Genomic DNA, 21,540 nt, shown 5'->3' on the forward strand with positions numbered 1-21,540 from the left:
TTGATTTAGGTATTGATTATTAATAACTTGTTAATCTAATTGTTGGTGCTCCCAATCCCAAAGTAATTGTTCTAGGATAATTTTGGGTTTTCTTGTTCTTGTCTTGGGTTATTGTTACCAATCGGTGAAATTAGCCAGCTCATTCAGGTGATTCGGAAAAAGCCGTCGGGTATGTTCCCCGAATCGAAGATTTCACAATAATTAATCAAAATTTTCACAATGGTTGACAATTTATAACTTTTGCACGTTGTCGCCTCCTCCACGATGCGTCCGGCCTGGTTACCGGCGTGAATAGGTTTAGCCACCAACGGCAGGGGGCAGGAAAGGGATGCGAGGAATTGGAAAGGACAAAGAACTGCCACGTATTGACTCGGTGAAGGATGACGCGGAAGTAAGGGTTGGGTTTTCTAGTTTTGGTATTTTTGTTTATTTGACATTTTGACCACTATTTGCTTGTGAGATGGCGTCACATTTGTCATAATTTGACAATCACCTGATTTAATGCAATGTTACCAGACGTCAAAATCTGTTAGGCCGGTGTTACTCAAACTTTTTTCGTGACGGAACTCTTTTAAAAACTAAATTTTTAACGGAACCCTAAACTAAACTAAAAGCAAGATCAGTTATAAGTGAATTGTTTATTAATAATCGTACAAAAAAAGATAGATACAGTAAGTAGTGAGTTAGTAAGCAAATCATTTAGTGAAATTGCTTTGAACAATGATTCCATGCTTGTATCCGATGTTATTTCTAGAAATGATTCATAGATCTGAGTTGACATATTTTCAGGCTTCTGCAATTTAGATGAAAAAGGGTTTTGAATCCAGAGTTTATTTTCAGTTTTGTATTCTGTTCTTCAAGAAAGTAAGATTCAAAAGTCCCTTGCAGATCATTGAGATATTGCACCAATTCAACAAATGTTTCATTTTGAAATATTTCTGTATCACCAAGACTATGGTGACTAAAGAACTCACTTAGCAATGAAAAGCTTTCGATTTTTCTCTTACCAAAACAAGTAATCCAAAAATCTAATTTTCTTTTAAAGGCAGTTATTTTGTTGTTACCATTAAAAACTGTTGTCTGTTTTCCTTGTAGTGACAGGTTTAATTCGTTTTTCAAACATGTCTGCTAAAAATGCTAGTCTAAATAACCAGCTTTTATCGGACAAACGGTTTTTTAAATTAAAAGGAACATCTGTAAGAAAAGCTTCTAATTCTGTTCTTAGTTCAAAAAGCCTTGTCAAAGTTTTACCGAGACAACCATCTCACTTCAGTATGGAGCAATAGGGTTTTATGATCGCTACCATAATCTTCACATAATATTGAGAACAATCGGGTTTGTAGTGGACGTGACTTGACAAAATTAATTATTTTTACTGACTCATCGAGAACCAATTTTAGATTTGGTGGCATTTTCTTAACCGCGAGTGATTGTCTATGCAGGATGCAGTGGCTGGAACCACAAATTGGCGCTTTCATTTTTATTCGTGATTATTATATCCTGCTGTTCTACCTATCATTGCCTTGGCTCCAACGGTACAAATATCAATGCAATCATTCCAATCGAGTTGGTTTTCTTCAAAAAATATGTTAATCATGTTAAAAATTTCTTCTCCGGTTTTGTTAGTAGGCAGCGATGAGCACATAAGTAAGTCTTCTTCGAGTGAATGTTTATATGGATATCGCACAATTACTAGCAAGATGGCCAGTCCCGCAACATCAGTCGACTCATCTATTTGCACGACGAATTTGTTATTTTGAAGCCGTGAAACCAGTTCTTGTTTTATGTTTGCTGCGATATCGTTCGAAAGCGGCACTGTAGAAAGATGCTTTACAGATTTTTCGTGGAACATACATTTTGTTATGTCTACCACACATGGTTTTATTAGCTTTTCAGTGATAGTGTGCGCTTCTCCTGCTTGGGCAATGCGGTAACTAACCAAATACAATGCCTCCGTGGCCTTTTCATTCACAGTCTGAGTCGCATACGTCATAGTTTTTTGGCTTCTTAATAATTGTTCTTTTTTACGTAGAAAAAATTCTTTACTTTTGTTTTTGAAGTCGGGATGTAGTTTCTAAATGTCGGCGCATCTTAGCAGGTACCATCGAACTATTAGGAAGGAATTTGCTGCACAACATACAAAGAGGTGAGCCGTTGGAATCAACAAATCCGAGATTCATGTATGATTCGTCATACTTTCGTTTTTTCACCTTCAGTGTGTCATTAGATGTTTTACTACTTGAACTTGAAACCATAAAACTAGAACTTGACGGCGTCATATCACCTTGATTCGAATTTGACGCATCATCCAAGTGAACCACATATTTTGCAACAGCTTTAAGCCAGCGCTCCATTCTTCTTTAACACTAATTTGATTTGGTCAATTTTATGACAAATAGTATCTCTTGACGCACGAAATACAAGATTTTACAACCACTACGAACAACAACAAGACAAGCGAACATCATAGAGTAATTAAAAGTATGTAAGTTTAATATTCATTTCTCTATGGCGAACATAAAATACTGAGCGCGGTGTGAGTAAATTTCGCGGTACGTTGCTTGATTAATAAATTCTCCGCGCCAAACAATCCTCCCTTATATTATACCAGCAACCATCGAATCATCTCGAATTTATCAGAAACTTCGGAGAGCCAGACGATTTTCTCCGAAGTCACGTCGACGCACGAGCACGAGAAACAGCGCGACGAACCGAGGTCATTCGAGTAACGCTGTAATAGGTCGGGCATTTACTTAATAATATATATATTAAATTTTCGTATATGTACCAGTAACACCTATAAGTAGGCGTTTTGTTTTGGTTGTTTATTTTTATCTTAGGTAACTTTATTCTTATACATGCATTCATTTATTATAACTGCTGGCGGAGCACTACCGGAGGTTTCGCGGAGCACCGGGGCTCCGCGGAGCACACTATGAGTAACGCTGTGTTAGGCTATAGCCTTTACTGTTTGCAAAATCGCATAGCATTCGACGATTGGCTTTCGTGGAGGCTGTGTCTTGGTTTTTCCTACTAATCTTTAGTGTAGTGTTGGCGTCTCAAAAAGGTGAGTTGAGCTTACTTCGAAGTGCAAATCTTTTGTTAAACGAATTTTTGCTTCAGCTCTCATTTTTTACAATTCTCATTTTTATATATAGTTTAGTGCATGCTTGTATTAATAGTTTCTCTGCTTTAAAACAATGAATGAAAATGGGGGGGGCGGCCCCCCCCAAAAAACGCTGCTCATACCTACAGATAATCAGTCTTTTATTCAAAACAGGATCTTGGACCATTTATAGTTTATTTAGAATCTACTGAAAAACTAGGTTTCAATGTTGGCAGATACAATAATATTAAGATTGCTAGGGACATATTTAACTTAAATCTTACTGATTTAAAAAGTATTAAAAACAAAGGTCTGAATAGGATTTCAGTTGAATTTATAAATTTTCAAGCAGCCAACAACTTTATGAAAAATAAAACTCTATTAGACAAAGGCTATAAAATATTCATACCTTTTAACTTTGTATCATGTAAAGGGTTAGTAAGGCAAATTGACCTCGAAATAGGTGAGGATGAACTACTAAAATGTTGTAAAACCAATAGTCATGTGGAAATATTAGACGCCAAGAGGCTCAATCGTAAAATTATTAAAAATGGCGAAACTAATTATGAACCCACAGGAACTGTACTTTTTACATTTAAGGGTGTGTATTTACCTAAATCAATAACCTTTTATCGACTAGAAAGACCAATTTCCATTTATATTTCACCGGTTACACAATGTTTTCGATGTCTGCGTTTTGGACATACCCGCAATAAATTGCAAGAAAGATGCTTTAATTGTGCGAAAGAAACAAATGAAAATAGTGAAGAAGAACATTCTACCTGCAATACACAATGTTTATATTGTAAAGACAATCATAAATCAACAGATAAAAAATGCCCGGAGTATATGCGACAAAAAAATATTAAAGAGTTAATGGCATATGAGAATATAACTTTCTATGACGCAAGTGAAAGTATTAAAAAAACATACATTCCGAGAGATGAATTTATCTATCGTCCAAATGACTTTCCCAATATAAAAAATAATAATAAAAATAAAGGTAATTCCCAAGATAATTTGATAACCCCCTCACAAAGACGAACTGAACATTACAAATCGGACCCAATTAAACGTTCTTTCCAACAAGTATTAACTGAAAATTCTAAAAAAAAGAGAATAATGCATAAAGGATATGACAAAAAAGCTCATGAAGAAAATCTGATTTTTCCCAACTCAAGACCCCAAAAAGAGGATAAATCACAAAAACAAAATATAACAGTTTATACACAAGCCATGACAAACTCACCAATGCCTAGCACTAGTGCACTTCACAATCAAAGTAAATTTGAATCGCATACTTCTACATACCCTGAAAATATTGAAAACATCATACATACTATTTTAAATATGTCAGAAAAAAATAAAAAAACTATTAAAGACATTCTTTTTAATCCAAATTATGAAAATCACATGGACTTAGGCTCCGACTCACACTCAGATTCGAATTATTAAATAATGATAATAAAAAACTCCAACAAACACCTCATCAACTCTACTCTAAAAATCATTCAATGGAATTTGAGAAGTATTAAGTCCAATAGGGAAAATTTACTGAATTTAATTTTTAAAGAGAATCCTGACATTCTGCTCTTAAATGAAACCTGGCTAAAATCAGAACATCATTTCAATTTAAAATCATATAACATAATAAGACAGGATAGACATGATGGCTATGGAGGTGTAGCAACTTGCATTAAGAAAAATATAATTTTTAAAACTATTGAAACCTATTCATCAGATTATATTCAATATATCATAGTGGAAATAAGTAATGTCCAGTTGACTAATATATATTGTAACTCACATATCAACTTAAATTCAGACATTTTGAAAAAACTCATAAATAATAATCCAATAAATACCATCATCATGGGAGATCTAAATTCTCATCACCCCTTATGGGATAACTGTACTCCCAATAAAGGTGGAAACATAATAAATGATTTTGTATTCGAGAATGAACTAGTGATCATGAATGATGGTTCTAGGACTCGTTTTCAATTAGCAGAAGATTTATCAAGTGCTGTTGATTTAACAATGATCAGTGCAAATTTAGCGTTACAGGCCAATTGGTATACCACCATGGATTGTGGTAATAGTGATCATTTCCCTACCTGCCTTATAGTCAATAATGACAATAACAATTTTACTCACAATTATATTGTAAATTCATTTAATGCCAGGAATTTTCATAAAGCCGACTGGGATGCATACCATGACAAGATTGTGTTATCTATAAGTAATTCAAGCTATAATTTAAAATATGATGAATTAATTGACATCATCAATGTAGTAGCAGACCAGGTCATTCCAGTGAAGCAAATTGGCTCAATCATTAGGAGAGGGAACCCCTGGTGGGATAGGGAATGTTCATGCTGGGTTGAAGAAAGGAAAAACGCAATTTTGACATTTAACCAACTTCCAACAATTGAAAACTATATTAAGGCAAAAAAAATCATCGCTCAAACTAGGAAAAAACTAAAAATCAAAAAAAGAGAAAAATTTAAAACATTCTGTGGAACCCTAAATAGAACCTCGAAAATTAAATATGTCTGGAATAAAATAAGAAATTTCAATAATAACTATAAAACAAATAAATTCAAAATGAATATTCCAGATAATCTCAAAAAATCTATTCTCAGAAATATGTCGGTTATAAATATTGACCCCAATTTTCAATTAATGCCCCCAAGTCAAAAGGAAACCATTTCCTTCTTTACCCTAACCGAATTACATTATGCATTGAAAAATAAAAAATCGTCTGCACCAGGCATGGATAACCTTTCATATGAAATGTTTTCTAAGTTATCTTTTAAAGCTAAACAAATCCTCCTTAACATATACAATAAAATTTTACAGGGAGAACCTTTACCAGATTCATGGAAACAATTTCACATCATTTTCTTCCTTAAACCTAATAAAGACCCTAAACGACCCGAAAATTATAGGCCAATTACTCTAGCATCATGTGGGTCTAAAATCATGGAAATCATGATCAAAACTCGCCTAGATTGGATGTTAGAACATAGAGTAGAATTTACTAATAAACAGACTGGATTTCGAAAGGGGAAGGGAATTTATGACAACATAGCTTTTTTAACATCTTATGTTTTTAATGCCTTTCAATCTTCAGAATCGGCCTTAGCAGTTTTTTTGGATATTAAAGCAGCCTATGATAATGTTAACATCTATAAACTATATAATAAACTGCGAATGTTAAATACTCCCAATTATCTGGCATATACCATTTTTAATCTACTCAAAAATAGACTTCTATATTGTAGGGGCAATGACGGGTCATTTTTGGGACCAATATTAACTACAACAGGATTACCACAAGGATCCCCTTTAAGTACGATCTTGTTCAACATCTATATTAGAGAAGTGTTTTTTTTAGATCTGGAGGATGTTGAGTTGACAGGATATGCTGACGATTTGGTCATTATGGTAAAAGGAAAAAATGTGTCCATTATGGTTGATAAAATTACTCATGCTATTAAAAAGATAAATACATTTTTAAACGAAAATAGCTTAGTGCTTTCAATTAATAAATGCGAAGCAATGTGGTTTACTAGGGGAAAGAACAATATTAACCCTCCACCAATTGTTATCAACAATGTTGTTATCCCCTTTAAACACCGAGTAAAATATTTGGGCATGTGGATACAGAACAACCTGAAATGGAAGATACATATAGAAAACATAGTCAACAAAGCCAAAAAATCACTCAGTGTTTTAAGGGCATTATGTAGAGTATGGTGGGGTGCAGATCCAACCACTCTTTTAGTAATCTTTTTTGCATTAGTTAGATCTCACCTAGATTTTGGATCCACATTTATTAAACCCTGTAACAGGACGGTACTTAACATGTTAGATGTTGTATTCTTTGAGGGTTTGCGAATATGTTTGGGATGCATGAAATCCACCCCCAGAGCAGCACTATTAGCAGAGGCATCCATGATAGACTTAGAACACAGAAGAAAACTTTTAGCTATGAAACTGATATCGAAGTTCGTAACTATTACAAATCACCCCATCACACAGCTTTTAAATAATACCAGAATGAAGCTAATACATAGACCGGAATTCTGGCAACGGGATAAAACTCCCTATTTAATTTTGGCACTTCAGGAGTTTCGACCATATATTAAATTAATCAGTAGAGGAGCAACCTTCCCATGTTACGAATGCAACTTTAAAATATTGACTACACCCTTAAAATTAATTAACCTTAACATAAGAAAAGGCGACATTTCAACAAGCCAAAAATTCATTGAAAGATCAAACAAGTTTAAAGAGAAAGGATATACTTTTATTTTTTCCGACGCCTCTAAACAGGGTAACAGGGTAGGGTTCGGAATATCCATTCCCAGTTCAAATTATAAATTCTCATCAAGGTTACCAGACTGTCTCAACATCTATAAAGCGGAAATTATTGCAATTTATGATGCGGTAAAAACTGCAATAGAAAAACAAATAAAGAAAGCTATCATCTTTTCGGATTCATTGAGCGCAGTTACAAAACTTAGAAGTAATCTTTTATCTGCAAGGATAGATCGTTGGATTATCATAACAAAGCAACTAATTAGTACAACCAATGAAAAGGGCTTTGACATCCAGCTTGCCTGGATACCGGGTCATGAAAATATACTGGGAAATTCAGAAGCGGATACTTTGGCGAAGATTGGATCCAACCTAAATGTCCCCAGAAAAATGCTCATTGACATAAATGATATTCTTAAGGTACTCAAAAATAAAATAAAAAATAACTTTTCAAACAAATGGAAATATCTAGTTGAGACTAAACGTTACAATTATAGTAAAATTCAATTTGACTTCCCCTACAAAAGATGGTTTGCCAATATTAAATATGTAGATAGAAGACACATCACCACCATTATCAGAATGCGAACTGGTCATTGTCTTACTAACTCACATCTATTTAAAATAAATATCAAAGATGATCCTTTATGTGACTGTGGAAGGTATGATGACTTAAATCACATCTTATTTGAATGTCCATTAAATTCTATAGACAACATGGACATGTATAAAATTTTTGTTCAAAGAATGAAATTATCACCATTATCCATCCATGATATACTGAATGTGTCAAATAGTGAAACTATAGAAACAATCATGCATTTCCTAAATAAAAATAAAATCAAACTTTAAAGCTCAACCTGCTTATTTCCCGCATATTCCTGAATCCTTAGTTGTATTAGTCATATTTATGTTTCCTCTCTTGCCTTTGTTGTTCTATTAATGCCCTCCATTTTAGCTTTTATTTAAAACGTTTATTGATCATAGAATATCAATATATTTTTCTTCTTGTTTTCTATATAAGATACAAAGAACAAGGCTTATAGTCTGAGATAAGTCGGGAGATCCCTTAATGGTTCCGAGCCAGACGACAAGGGACCCCACACAAATCGAGCTGGCAATTGCCTTGCAGCAAAGCCATCAATAAGAACAAGAACAAGAACAAAATCGCATAGCTGAAGAACATATAGGATGAGTCAAGACGAACGCTATGGAGCACCAAACTCCAGGTACTATTTATTGTACACGGGAAAATAATAATTAAAAAAAAAATATGTCCATATGCAATTCTCATTTGTTTTCAAAATATAGAGTAATTACAAACAAACGAATTTTCCTACATTAAAAAGTTTTAACGATAATGCAAATTTTGAAAAATACCGCGATTAACATCTAAACACATTCTACTTCGAGTTACTTTTTTTCATGTTTTTTTTGACAAACACTGCCGCTTTTATAATGCGTCGCATTAGGGCCTCCTGAGTGTCGATTTTCACTTTGTACACTTTTTTAAACCAGCCCGACAACCAATAGTTCAGTGGTATGATGTCTGGAGATCTTCAAGGCCAACTAATAGGACCAATTCATTGTCCTGAAAACTCTTCGTCCAAATATTACTTGACCTGACAAGCGAAATGTGCGAGAGCTCCATCGTGTTGATAAAACATTTGCATTCTTATCTTTACAGAAACTTCCTCTAATAATGCTTTTAACTAATTTTGCAAAAAAATAAGTAGTTCTCTCATGCCAGATGATTTTGTAAAATATGTGGGCTCATTAAATAACTACTGACCATATATACCGTGTCAATTTTCGTGACCATACATGAGAGTTGTGTGAGTATTATTGATGCAATCGGTAAAAAGTATGCGCGATACAATAGAACGATTATTATTTATCCAACCACAAAATTGCATACGGCTAACATAATCTTCCGGTTGTAGGTGCTGTACATGGTATGGATATAGGCCTTGCTCGTGGACTATGTTGATTACTCTTTTCTGTCGAATGATCAATTGAGTAGCAATTCTTCATGATCACGGCATCATATTCTACCAAATTCAGATTATTTTCTACATCTTCTTGTCGAGTGTACAAAATGCCACAATTAGATTAATGGCCAAAAATGTAAATCATAATAAAAGGTAATGTAAAAATAAAATATATATATTCGAACAAGAATGCTTTATGTGATCAGCTTTTGTACCTCCTGTTTTGGAGGAAAAATAGAGAAAGAACTGCCTATTGGCACTTGAAAAATTAGAAAACCATAATAATGTAAAACTTGTGTAGCAGCACATGGTAAAGTGACTGAACTTGCTGATCCCTTTATTGGACTAGAGCTATTGATTGGGTGTTTCAAAGAGTTAGAGAGATTCGGAGTTACGAGAGATCAAATTCACTGCACAGAAAGACAGTTGAAGAGAGCCGTGTTTATGAAATTTTCCAAAAACGAAAAAATCCATTCAGAATGCCTCAGAGACATTCTAACCTTCAGAAGGAATAAACGGAACAAAGTTTAAAACTTATAGGGAACAGAACATTAAGAAACACCTTAATAGATTTGGTCCGTACAACGGAGAACGGACAAACTAGAGAGGAGAATTACATACCACAACAGCAAAAGACCTGTAAAGGGTGGTTTAGGACAGCAAAGTGTTAGGCTGGTTATAGATAATGGGGTGATCAATAAGTAATAATAATAATCATAACAAGAATAATAAACAAAATTTATTATTTTTCATTACAGATTTACGAAAATATGGACGGAAAATAATAATAAAAGGCCATGTCAATGCAGCCTTCAGGCGATGCCAAAAACTGTTTAGAAACTGATTTAAAAGTCTGGGGTGCATCCGAGAGTAAAAGCTGGACGAGCCCCAGAAAGGGAAAGAACCAAGTCAGTAAAATTAAAAAAAGGTTGTCAGAATGAATAAATTTCTATTATTGTTTGATACACAAAAAATATTGAGAAAAGTCTACTTACCTTATGATTATCACTTAGGTTACTTCTTTCTAAAAAACTTTGGAAAGAAGTAAATTTTATGTCGATTAAAAACTGTAGATTTACCTGCAAAATGATGGTACTGATCTAAATTGGTTTTTTTGGAGTAAAATACCTTAACTTAAAAAAATAATGGTAGTTATATTTCTTAAAATACAAAATTTTCATTGCGAATCATTTTATAAAATTATTTTTAACCAGTTATCTGTCTATATACATACGTTTCTTTATGTGAACAAATATTATCTGTTAGTAATTGGAATGTGATCGAAGAGTTTCATCAGTTCACTTTTTAATTTGGCTGCTTGAGTTACCTTATTACGTGATCTATCGTAGTTAAAACTAACAAACATACTTTTACTCGAAGCTTGTCTTGGCGTAGCCGATATCGATCTAAAAGTATTTTCTATTGGTGGTAAAACTAAACTGTTCGCAGGTTTATTTCTTTGGAGTTTCCTTTTAGTTTGTGTGTGCAATGAAGTAGCAGTAATAAAAGGGAGAGAGATATACTCAGGAGACTGGTCATCTAATAGATCCTTTTTTGAAATCGATTGTACTTGCTTTCGGTTTGTCGTATCCGGGCTTTTAATAGAAGATATTCTGAGATACTGATTTATTTCTAAGCTTTTAGGTTTAGGTGGTACGGTGTTCCAGTCCCGTAATGAATTTGGGTTGCCAAAGGTTGGATGATGTCTGCGTCGATTTACGAAAGAACTTTGGGTTCCAAGAAGAATACTCTCTTGTGATAAATTTTGAGTTTGATTTGGTTTGGTAGCCTCTTCTTCGGTTTCTGAACTGCCGTTAGAATTTTGTGATGAATTTGTTGGTGTTGTACTACCGAGAATGCTGAAATAAATTATTTTACACCTTTAATCATAACAATATTGATATTAGTTTATAATTTTAATCGAATTATAAGAAATATAATGGGAAGCATTTATTAATTAATTAATGAAAACTAATATGGTTTAAGACATTATTACGTAGTAAGTATCTTGTTTTTCAGGTATTACTTAAAATAACTTTTTAGCTAACAATCAGGAAACTGCACGCTAAACCAGATAATTTAAAGAGGAGGCAGTCACTTAAAATGAAAATAGGCAAACCTGTGGCGATAAATTGTTTTAAACGTTATAGAACGGTATGGAACATTGGCGTATTGTAGATCCTATCGTTTAACTTTATGGAAATGTTGCGTAATGGTTTTGGTTTACGAGTTTACAACCCTGAGTAAACCCTTCAGTTAATCATCAAAATCGGGGAGTTTCATGCAAATTTGTATACTAAATATTAAATGGGTAAATTTTAATTAATCAAAATGTATTTTCATAAATAAAAAAATAGTTTGATTAAATAGCGTTTAAGAGCTGAGAGTTTTGAGGAAGAGATTAGGCGATTTAATTTTCAGTAAACAGTCAAGTACTTTTAAACGATTTTACCCGCAAATTAGGTTTTAATATTGTCACCGGTAACAGGAAAATTATTTATATTTTTTTTCATTTATTATTAGTCAGGCCTTGTGAAGCCTAACAGAAACATATTTTTGAGCATTTGCTATGTTAAATTAAATAATTTATTTAATTAAATGCTTTTTGAAAATTAATTACATACTGCCAAACAACGATATTAAATTTGATAGAAGATACGTTAATGATTGTTTTTTAATATTAGATGGTGACACAAGTATGGCAAATAATTTACTCCAAAAATGTAATTTAATTCATCCTAATATCAGATTCACTCTAGAAATTAAAAATCATAAAACCTTAAACTTTTTGAACCTCATTCATAAGAGAGATTCATGTAGATTTTAGTATTTATAGACAGCCAAGGCATACAGATCACGCAATTCATTGTTACTCCAACCATCCTTTTCAGCATAAAATTGCAATTTTCAACTCGTATATCCACAGACTAACTAATACACCACTTTCACCATCAGATTATAACGCAAAAGTCAACAGTATCAAACAAATGGCTTACAATAATTTATTTTAAACTTTCAAGAATTTCTAAAATACTCAAAAATTTTAAAAAATTTATGCGTTTGGATTTCTTGGAAGACCCAGAAATCAATAAAGAAATGTCATCTAATGACAAGTGCTTAAATATACAAGCTGAACTAAGAAGAAGTTTTGTCCCTCTGCACAGGAGATTAAATAGACTTCATGCACTTCAATCATGAAATTTGCATCCTTATAGATTAAGAAAAACACCAATTCCAAATAAAAAATACCTTTTAATCTGATTATCGTTAAAAATACATACTCGACTCATTCTTATTACATTTTAAGCACACAATTTTATTAACCGTTCTGTCTCTGTATACAGGGTGTCCCAAAAGTCGACGATGAAACTTAAAGGGGAGAAGGGAAAGGTCATTTTTAATTAAAATAACTATATATGTTGTTATCCAATTCTAACAGTTAAAAAGTTATTTAATATTTTGTACTTTTTATTAAAATTGAATGCTGGCAACAATAAAAAAGTTATGCAAAATAAACGGATTATTCTACTGATTTTTTAGTCATGTTTAATTCTTAGGAGTGTCCTTTTAATTTAAAATAGTTTCAAAAACTCTGTTCTCTTCTAGTCAAGAAAAATATGATCTTAAAAACAAGTTTTGTTTTCAAAAAATATGAATAATTTTTTTTTTAATGGATGCTGATTCAATGAAATTAACCTTTAAAAAACTGACCCGTCCTTAGAAAATCTTGAGAAATTAATGTACAACTCGCCCATATCGAAATGGCCTTTGAGATGCGGGAAAAAAGAGTGAGAGAGTCAGTGTGCGATGAAGACAGAAAATGATAAACCAACGGCCTAAAATGGGCTTTCGAGGATTTTGCCACTGCGCACCCAAATTTCACTAGCCATTTCGATATTTCCGAGCTGTAGTTTCATAACATAATTAAAGACTTGAATACAGATTAGTGTTGCCCAATTTCTAATAGAAAATACTTTATTTGTACCATTGCCACATTTTTTAAAAAATACAAGAAATTGTAATAATATTTTTTTTATTTAATTATTAATAAGGTATTAACTACATTAAATGTTCAAAATGTCTGCCGCCTACCCTTACACATAATCTACATCGTCGAATAAAATTTCTTTTTAACCGTTGGAATCCCCGCTGGTCGTTATTGATCACTCTGATGGCTTCTTCTATTTTTTGACGCAATTCCTTTTCAGTGCGACTTTCTGTAGCGTAAACTAATTCTTTAAAATAAATAACCCCACAAAAAGAAGTCCAATGGGTTAAGGTCGGGGGACCGCGGTGGCCAGTGGATAGTCCCACCCCTTCCAATCCAATGATTTGGAAACTGTTGGTTGATATAAACTCTCACTACTTGAGCGTAGTGTGGAGGAGCTCCATCATGCTGCAGCCACATGTTTCGACGTGTTTCTAAGGATATGTCTAGTAAGCCATTTAAATGATTTTGTAAAAAATTGAGGTAACTTTCGCCATTGAGTCGTCTTGGTAATTCAAAAGGGCCAATTAACGTACCCTCAATTATTCCAGCCCACATGTTTATTCCAAATTGATGTTGGAAACGGGCAGCGCGCACAATTCTAGGGTTAACATATTCCCAATGATGTAAATTGTGAATATTAAATATTCCTATCCTTTGAAACAATGATTCGTCGCTCCATAAAATTCTTTGGAAAAACTGAGGGTCGGTTCTGTTGCGACGTAACATATCCCTGCAAAATCGTACTCTAGTGGCGTAGTCTCCAGGTAACAATGCTTGCACCCGTTGCACATGATATGAATGTAACAGAGATCTTCTCAAAATACGATGCACCGATGAAGATGATAATCCCAAACGCCTTGCTATACGACGAATACTAATGGTCGGATTTTCTGATACCATATTTATTATCTCATCTTCACCAATATCAACTCTAGGCCTTCCTTCTCTGGGCAAATGCTGGCCAGGAATTTGACCATTCACGTATATCCTATAAACATTTTGAAACACTCTGTAATCAGGATAATGTGCTCTGTTAGGAAATCGTGCCCTATACTCTCTAGCAACAGCCCGAGCATTACCGTTACAAAACCCATAGACATAATGCATTTCTGCATATTCCTGTGGTGCATAATGCATCTTTAATAGTTGAACTAACAAATAAAAAAAAGTAGGTACTTATTAATCGCAAAGGTCGAAATGTAATAGCCCATGAACTATGGAGGTAGTATGGAGGAAAGCGTACCTAAGACTGATTTGAAAATACCAAATCGTTTGTTATTTTTATTTCAACAAAAAAGGACAATGCAAAATATTCAAAAAATTTTTAAACTGAACTTTAATGTTAATAACTTTAATGTAATCACCTTAAATTTAAGAATAGGTAAATGGTAAATACCTACCTTAATAATATTGGTAATAAATAAAAACCTTTAAAAGTTTTTGTGATTTTTAAAAAAATTGGCAATGGCACAAGTAAAGTATTTTCCAATAGAAATTGGGTAAAACAAATCTGTTTTTATTATTTATTATTATGTTAAGAATCTACAATAATTTCTCAAGATTTTCTAAGGGCGGGTCAGTTTTTTAAAGGGTAATTTCTTTTTATCACCATCCATTAAAAAAACTTACTAAGATGTTTTGAAATCAAAACTTGTTTGTAAAAATTTTTTTTTGGACTAGAAGACATTAGAGTTTTTGAAACTATTTTAAAATTAAAAGGACATCCCTAAGAATTAAACATATTCAAAAATAAAACAGTAGTTTACCGCGTTTATTTTGCATAACTCTTATTGTTCGCAGTAATCAATTTTAATAAAAAATACAAAAAGGTGAATAACTTTTTACTCATCAATATTTTGATAACCACATATATAGATATTTAGATTCTAAATTACCTCTTCCTTCCCCTCCTTAAGTTTGATCGTCGACTTCTGGGACACCCTGTATATATAGTCTTTTGAATGATGGTTATTATCTTCTTTGTCTGAACTTTTAAATTGTATAAATATTGTTAATTTTTAAATTGCGATGTACGTTTGCCTAAATTTGTTTTGTGATGATATTTTATTTAGTTTTTCTACTTTAGGTTTAAAGCTAAAATTCAATATTTAGATCACGGTTGTATTTTGCAAGACAACAGCGATTAATATAAGGAATCAAAATGAACCCGTAAGTCGTAAAAGCATCGCAAGGCAGCAATGAGATAAACATTAAATCCACAGAAATTAAGTTGCTACTAAAGTACTAACTGCTATATAGTGCATAAAGAAGTATTGTTTGGTAATTGTATGTGCGGCTATGAAAAACATGGAAAAAAAATTTTCAATGTTAATTGGGAAAGCGCAATTGAGCTAGATGGGAAGTAGTATTTTTAAGATAAAATTCTATGTTATAAAACCGTAAAAAAAATCAAGAAAAAAAGTTCAGGATTGTAACATGAACTAATGTAACTTAAATAATTGCTATGCTCATTGCCATAGGAAATTTTGGTTTCGAATTGGAAACAGATTGTCTATAAATAATTGACTAATATTGAAGTATTCAGTGGTCAGATGTTAGTTTTTTTTAAGTTTGTATGTTTAGTGTCCTATGTCTCTGGCTATAAAAAATTGCATACACTGCTGGACATTCTATGAATCAAATCAGGCATGTTATACTTACAACTGAGTCCCCCTTAGACATTTAAACACTGCCTCCCACTTGTTATTACCAGAAAATAAGTGTTTGGCAGGTTATAGTAATGGCTTTAAATACAACTCAAAACAGGTCATAATTTCTTGTAATAGTTAGGATTGGAAAAATCAGTGAAAGTAAAAAACAGATATATTTACCAGTGCCAGAATTCACCTTTCACGAACAGAATAATTTCATTATTTGCAGGAATTACAAGGAAGTTTGGTCAACATAGGGTAAATTAAAGATATTTCTTGTAGTTCACCTAAATTTTTGTTTTTAAATAAGTTAAAAAGTGTAATTAATGGGTTTTTATAATGTTTCATCTGCCCAGACTGCACATGAATTAATGCTTTAAGAAATTGATAAATGAAATTTTTCTTGACATATCATTAAAATTTTTGTCCAACTAAAATAAAATATTCTTCGGGCACTTTTGTTGTGACAATGCAATAAATTAAGTACTAAGTAAAGCATGTAATAATGTAAAATATTTTACTTTTTTCTCAAATTAATTTTATTTTTATCAAAAGTAATTTTTCTGTCAAAAAGTCTGCCTACAACAGGAGTTTTTTCATTGTAATGCACTCAAATAAAAAGTAATTAATTGAACATTCTAAATAGTGACAATTTTAAAAATGATTATATCAAAGTAAATTTTTAGAGTTTTAATAGATCTGATGATTTACTTAAATTAAATAATTTGATTTATTATTTCCAAAGGATTTATTAAGACCATATCCATTTTCTGATGCTATTCAATTTTTAAAAAATAGTTAAAAAATATGTAAATATGATTTTTCATGATCTGAAATATATATAAGTACAGAATAGTAAAGATGTCAGAAAAAAATTATTTTTTTTTCAATGAAATTTTACATCCATATAGATATTTTGTTAAAAATTGATAGCTAGTTTCTGTGCACCCAGAGCCTTTTTTTCATACACCATTTAGATTTTAATATTTGCCATTGTTGTACATGCAGATTTTAATTGAATATTTTTTGGAAGAATTAAAGCCATTCCATGGTTTTTTATAGCATGGAGTAATGGATCTTCTCCTTTTTTGTCCCAATACACATTTTCAAATTAAAAGCCAAAAGTTAAAAGCTGTTTCCTGTTGTTAACATATTATGAGTATATTATTAATACTTAAGACTCAATTTAATTATCATTATTATTACTAGTATTATTTTTATCATTATTTTACTGTATTTTTTACAGAACTAGAAATAATTTATTTATAAAAAATTAAATACATACAAGGGTATCATATTTGTTAAAAACAAATTATTTTTTTCTTACAATTTTACACCATGAACATGATGTATCTTAAATATCTTGGAAAACCAGTTTCCTGTTCCTAGGAACTGTTTGGCTTGATTTCTTTCAAGGAATATGTTCCATTAAATTTTATATGAACTAATTTACTTACTGAAGATATGGAAAAAACTGTTTCCATTCATGTATTTCCTGTAAATCATAGGGACTAGGATCTTCATCTAACCCTTGAAACAATCTGTCCAACTTCTCCAGTTCTGATTGAACCTTCTTGCCAACTTCTGATTCATAATCTTCACTCCAACTTAGTGAACTACTTGAACTTAATCCACTTAATTTAACACCCAGATCCAAAATTCCTTAAAAAATATAATTATTATTGATGAGAATTAAATAAAGCAAAAAAATACATAAATAAAAATTAGATAATACATATTTTGGAAATTATTTAATGAAATTTAAAAATAATTTTTTTTAGATGTGCATTGTACAAAATATTTTTACCTTCAAGATCACCAGAATTTGTTGATACAGAATAGTTTGGTGGGCTTTCTAAATCCAAAAGTCTTTCATTACATGCATCAGCATGTAACTTCTCCAATTGTGTTTGAATCTTGTTATTTTCTGCCTGAGTAAGACTTAAAATATTCCTACCTCTATTTTTGATTGACATTGTAACATTACTAAAATAAAGAATGGGAATAATTAATGTATAATAAGATACAAATAATATAGTTTTATAGAAGCCCATGTAATTTCTTTGGCAAAACAGCACAAAGATGATTTGGGAAATACATATTTAAATCTTGATATTTATAGATATTATTTCTACCTTTAATATGGCCTTTTTAAAATTATTCCCTAGGGATTCCAACACTTGCTTTTGAATGGCTTTTTACAGATTTCCAGGTCAAATTATGTGAGTAGTTGAATTTTACCTCTTTACTCTTTAAATATGTTTGAAGTTATAAAAAAGTCGTATTTGGTATGTATACTCTAAACGATTTTGGAAGCCCATAAAAATCAAAATTAGAAATTCTTAATAACAGGCCAATCTAATTACTGCTTGTTTGTACTTTGTTTTGGTTGGGATTTTTTGATTTTTGTTTGACAAAGACTTTTAACACGAGAATTGTCATTTGAATTATGCCTTAACTTAGATCGGCGATAATCGCAAACGAACGCCGCAAGCAATCGCAACCTAACATATTAGGGATGTATCACACCTGCGATTAATTAAATGTAATTTTATTGCAGACAATGAAAATGCAAATGCTACATTATAATAAGTACCGCGTTTATTATAAAAAACTTTAACAAAACAATAAGAATAACAAACAACCTAAAATTCATTAATTCATCAAGTTGCTTAATTCACCACAAAGATTATAAGGGTAAAAGTGAGATATTTAGCGTGTCCCAAATTCAATTACATCCATTGGAATATCATAAACTGTTGGATATAACCTATAATTGCCATAAAAAAACCATTACATTGAGTTAAGACGTTCTTAATAAACAAAGTATACTGCTAATTAAGTAAAATGTCTAATCTCCTTTGAAATTTCCTTCTGGTGTCGACTACGACCACTGGTGTCTTAGCCGCAGTAGTGGCGTTGTCATTACATGCACCTAACACTATTAACACATCCACATATTATCGATTACTGTAGTACCGTGCCATTTTAAACACAAAGAAATTTTATTATTTTCAATATAACAGAATGACAAATACATCGCTATAGCAACGTAATATTCATGTAAAATAAAAACCGAGGGGCGATATTAAAATAAAGGCGTTATTTATATTTCAAGCCATACCTCTATAATGAAGAAGAATTGCATTTTTTACTCTTACTTTTTAACTTGTAATAGTTTTCTGTATATAATTCCAAAAGCACGAGCGTCAGTTTTGTGACACCCTGTATATTCGATCAGGCTCATGTAACACTATATAGATAAATAGTGAAATAAAAGCTCGTCGCTCGTCGCGTATATCGAAATAGCTGTTGTCTTTGAAATTGTCTTTTCCCTACAACATATTTAACATAACATATAAATGTGGAGTACCTCAGGCATCTGTTTTAGTCCCTATTTTGTCTCTGCTGCTTATCAACGACATTGCCAACCTGAATATTAGCGGGAAAATTTGTCTCTTCGCGGACGATACCAGTTTCACTTGGAGCAATCTGGACAATACAACACTTCATAGTATCGTTTCTATTGACTTATTGACGATAAAGTGTTGGTGCGATTCTAATCTCATATGCCTTAACATTTCTAAAACTAAGGATTTATCATATAAATGTACGTTGCAATCTTTTATACTTCTTAAAATGGTATTTGCATATTGACGCTTTAACAAAAAAGTTAAGCTCTGCCTGTTTTGTGTTCAGATCAGTTTCCAAGAAACTTAATTTGTCCTTTGCTAGAACAGTGTATTATGCCCTTTTTGAGTTGCATCTCCGTTATGCCCTTCCATTCTGGGGTATATTTTAAGTAACTAAATTTGAGGGTATATTCAAGCTTCAAAAAAGAGCTGTTCGTTATTTACTTAGGCCAAACAGTAGACCCACAACCAAGATTTCTTTAAAATATTTGAAATGTTAACACTTCCTTCCTTATTCATATTTAAATATATTTGTTTAATCCGTAAGAACGTTACAGCTACTTCAGAAGGGCCACTTTACAGTTACTCACTAATTAATTCAGAGCATGATCTTCCCACCAAATTTTTCAAAATTGAACTGCTTTTTAGTTTTTTGTAGTGGTTTTAGCCATAACTGATATGGCAAAAAAGATATGTTGTAATTTACCTAGGTAACAGGGTGTAACTCATGCCCTGTATAAATAAAGCAAAATTTACCACAAAATTCATAATTTTCATGTCAAAACACATAAAGTCGCCAATTTTCAAGGCGATACTGCTTAAAATCACAAAAATATTAAGAAATTTCAAATTAAAATTCCAACCTTAAATACCCTGTATCTTGTAAACATGCAACATTCGTATAACATATGTTACGCTCAATCGCCATATTTTGGTGTGTAGTATCTCCAGTTCAGAGACTGCCCATTCCTAATGAATCACCCTGCATATTTTGGTTTTTGGAAAAATCGCGCTTTACATATTAAATTAAATATACAGATCGTGTTATCATGAGCTACGTATTACCCAAAATAATGGCAACACCACTTGGTTGCGGCTTGCAGGCGGCGGAATTTTTCGTTTTTATTTTTTGAACCGGGAGTCAGCAGACCTCACTTTGCTGTATTACTGCACGTTGCATTAATAATTTTTGAGCGTTATTTTCGTGTTTTTTTCACTATGGATGTTTATACCCCTTCCGAAAGAGTTCAACTAATTAAATGGTTTTATGGAGGCAATTCGGCAGTACAATGTAGAGATTTGTTTTCAGTGACATTTGAGAATAGATCAATTCCTTGTGCAAAAACGGTTTTAAATGTGGTTACAAATTTTGAGACATCTTTTTGTCTTCAAGATTGTAAAAAATTCCATACAAAACGTCAAGAACCACCTGTTGAAGTGGTCCAGGATATAGAACGGCGGGAAGAAATGGTTTGCAGTACCCTAGAACTTGATTCGACACGGTCCACTAGAAGTGTTGGAGAGGAACTGTTGCTCGTATCTGGAAAAAATACGGGTACAAATGTTTCAAGTATTCAAAAACTCAGGAAATATTTCCTGAAGACCAGTGGCGAAGAATGGAATATTGTGAAACCATGATGGAAAAGGCAAATGAAAACGAATATTTTTAAAAAAATATTTTGTTTTCTGATAAATCTTCTTTTCCATTACATGGCAAACACAATCCTTCCATTGTTCGTTATTGGTCTCAGGAAAACGAGCACAAAAGTTTTCAGTTTCGTAACCAGTATCCTCAGAAATTGAATGCTTGGGCAGGTATTTTTGGCGACAATGTTATAGGGCCATTTTTTATTGATGACACTTTAAAAGCCCAAAAGTACCTTGAGTTGCTGCAAAACCAAGTTCTTCCTGCCATTCAAATCCTACCTTATGTAGACCTGGATCGGTTTATTTTCAGCAAGATGGCTGTCCTGCTCATAACGCGGCTAGGGTAAAAGAATTTTTAACAAATACTTTTCCTAACCGCCTTATTAGTGGGACTGGCGATATTAAATGGCCTCCT

The 21,540-nt window shown here is 32.3% G+C and overlaps 1 protein-coding gene across 1 annotated transcript; it reads right to left on the reverse strand.

Annotated features, from left to right (window-relative positions):
• Positions 1-10,557: 10,557 nt before the first annotated feature.
• LOC126742876 (uncharacterized) lies at positions 10,558-18,474 on the reverse strand. The gene is made up of 4 exons (XM_050449727.1): positions 18,201-18,474; positions 17,873-18,051; positions 17,523-17,727; positions 10,558-11,282 (listed from the first exon to the last, which is right to left on the reverse strand). Exons 2-4 carry the CDS (start codon positions 18,039-18,041, stop codon positions 10,679-10,681), a joined length of 978 nt encoding a protein of 325 aa, XP_050305684.1. The 5' UTR covers positions 18,042-18,051; positions 18,201-18,474; the 3' UTR covers positions 10,558-10,678.
• Between the last annotated feature and the right edge of the window lie 3,066 nt (positions 18,475-21,540).

This window comes from Anthonomus grandis, chromosome 12, assembly GCF_022605725.1.
Source record: "Anthonomus grandis grandis chromosome 12, icAntGran1.3, whole genome shotgun sequence".
NCBI lineage: Eukaryota > Metazoa > Arthropoda > Insecta > Coleoptera > Curculionidae > Anthonomus > Anthonomus grandis.

Excerpts from the sequence above, each read along its gene's own strand:
- LOC126742876 (XM_050449727.1), bottom strand. The coding sequence starts at position 18,041 with ATGTCAATCAAAAATAGAGGTAGGAATATTTTAAGTCTTACTCAGGCA. Across the intron at positions 17,728-17,872 it reads AAATTCTGGTGATCTTGAAG|GAATTTTGGATCTGGGTGTT; the intron begins GTAAAAATATTT and ends ATATTTTTTAAG. Across the intron at positions 11,283-17,522 it reads CAGTTTTTTCCATATCTTCA|CATTCTCGGTAGTACAACAC; the intron begins GTAAGTAAATTA and ends AATTTATTTCAG.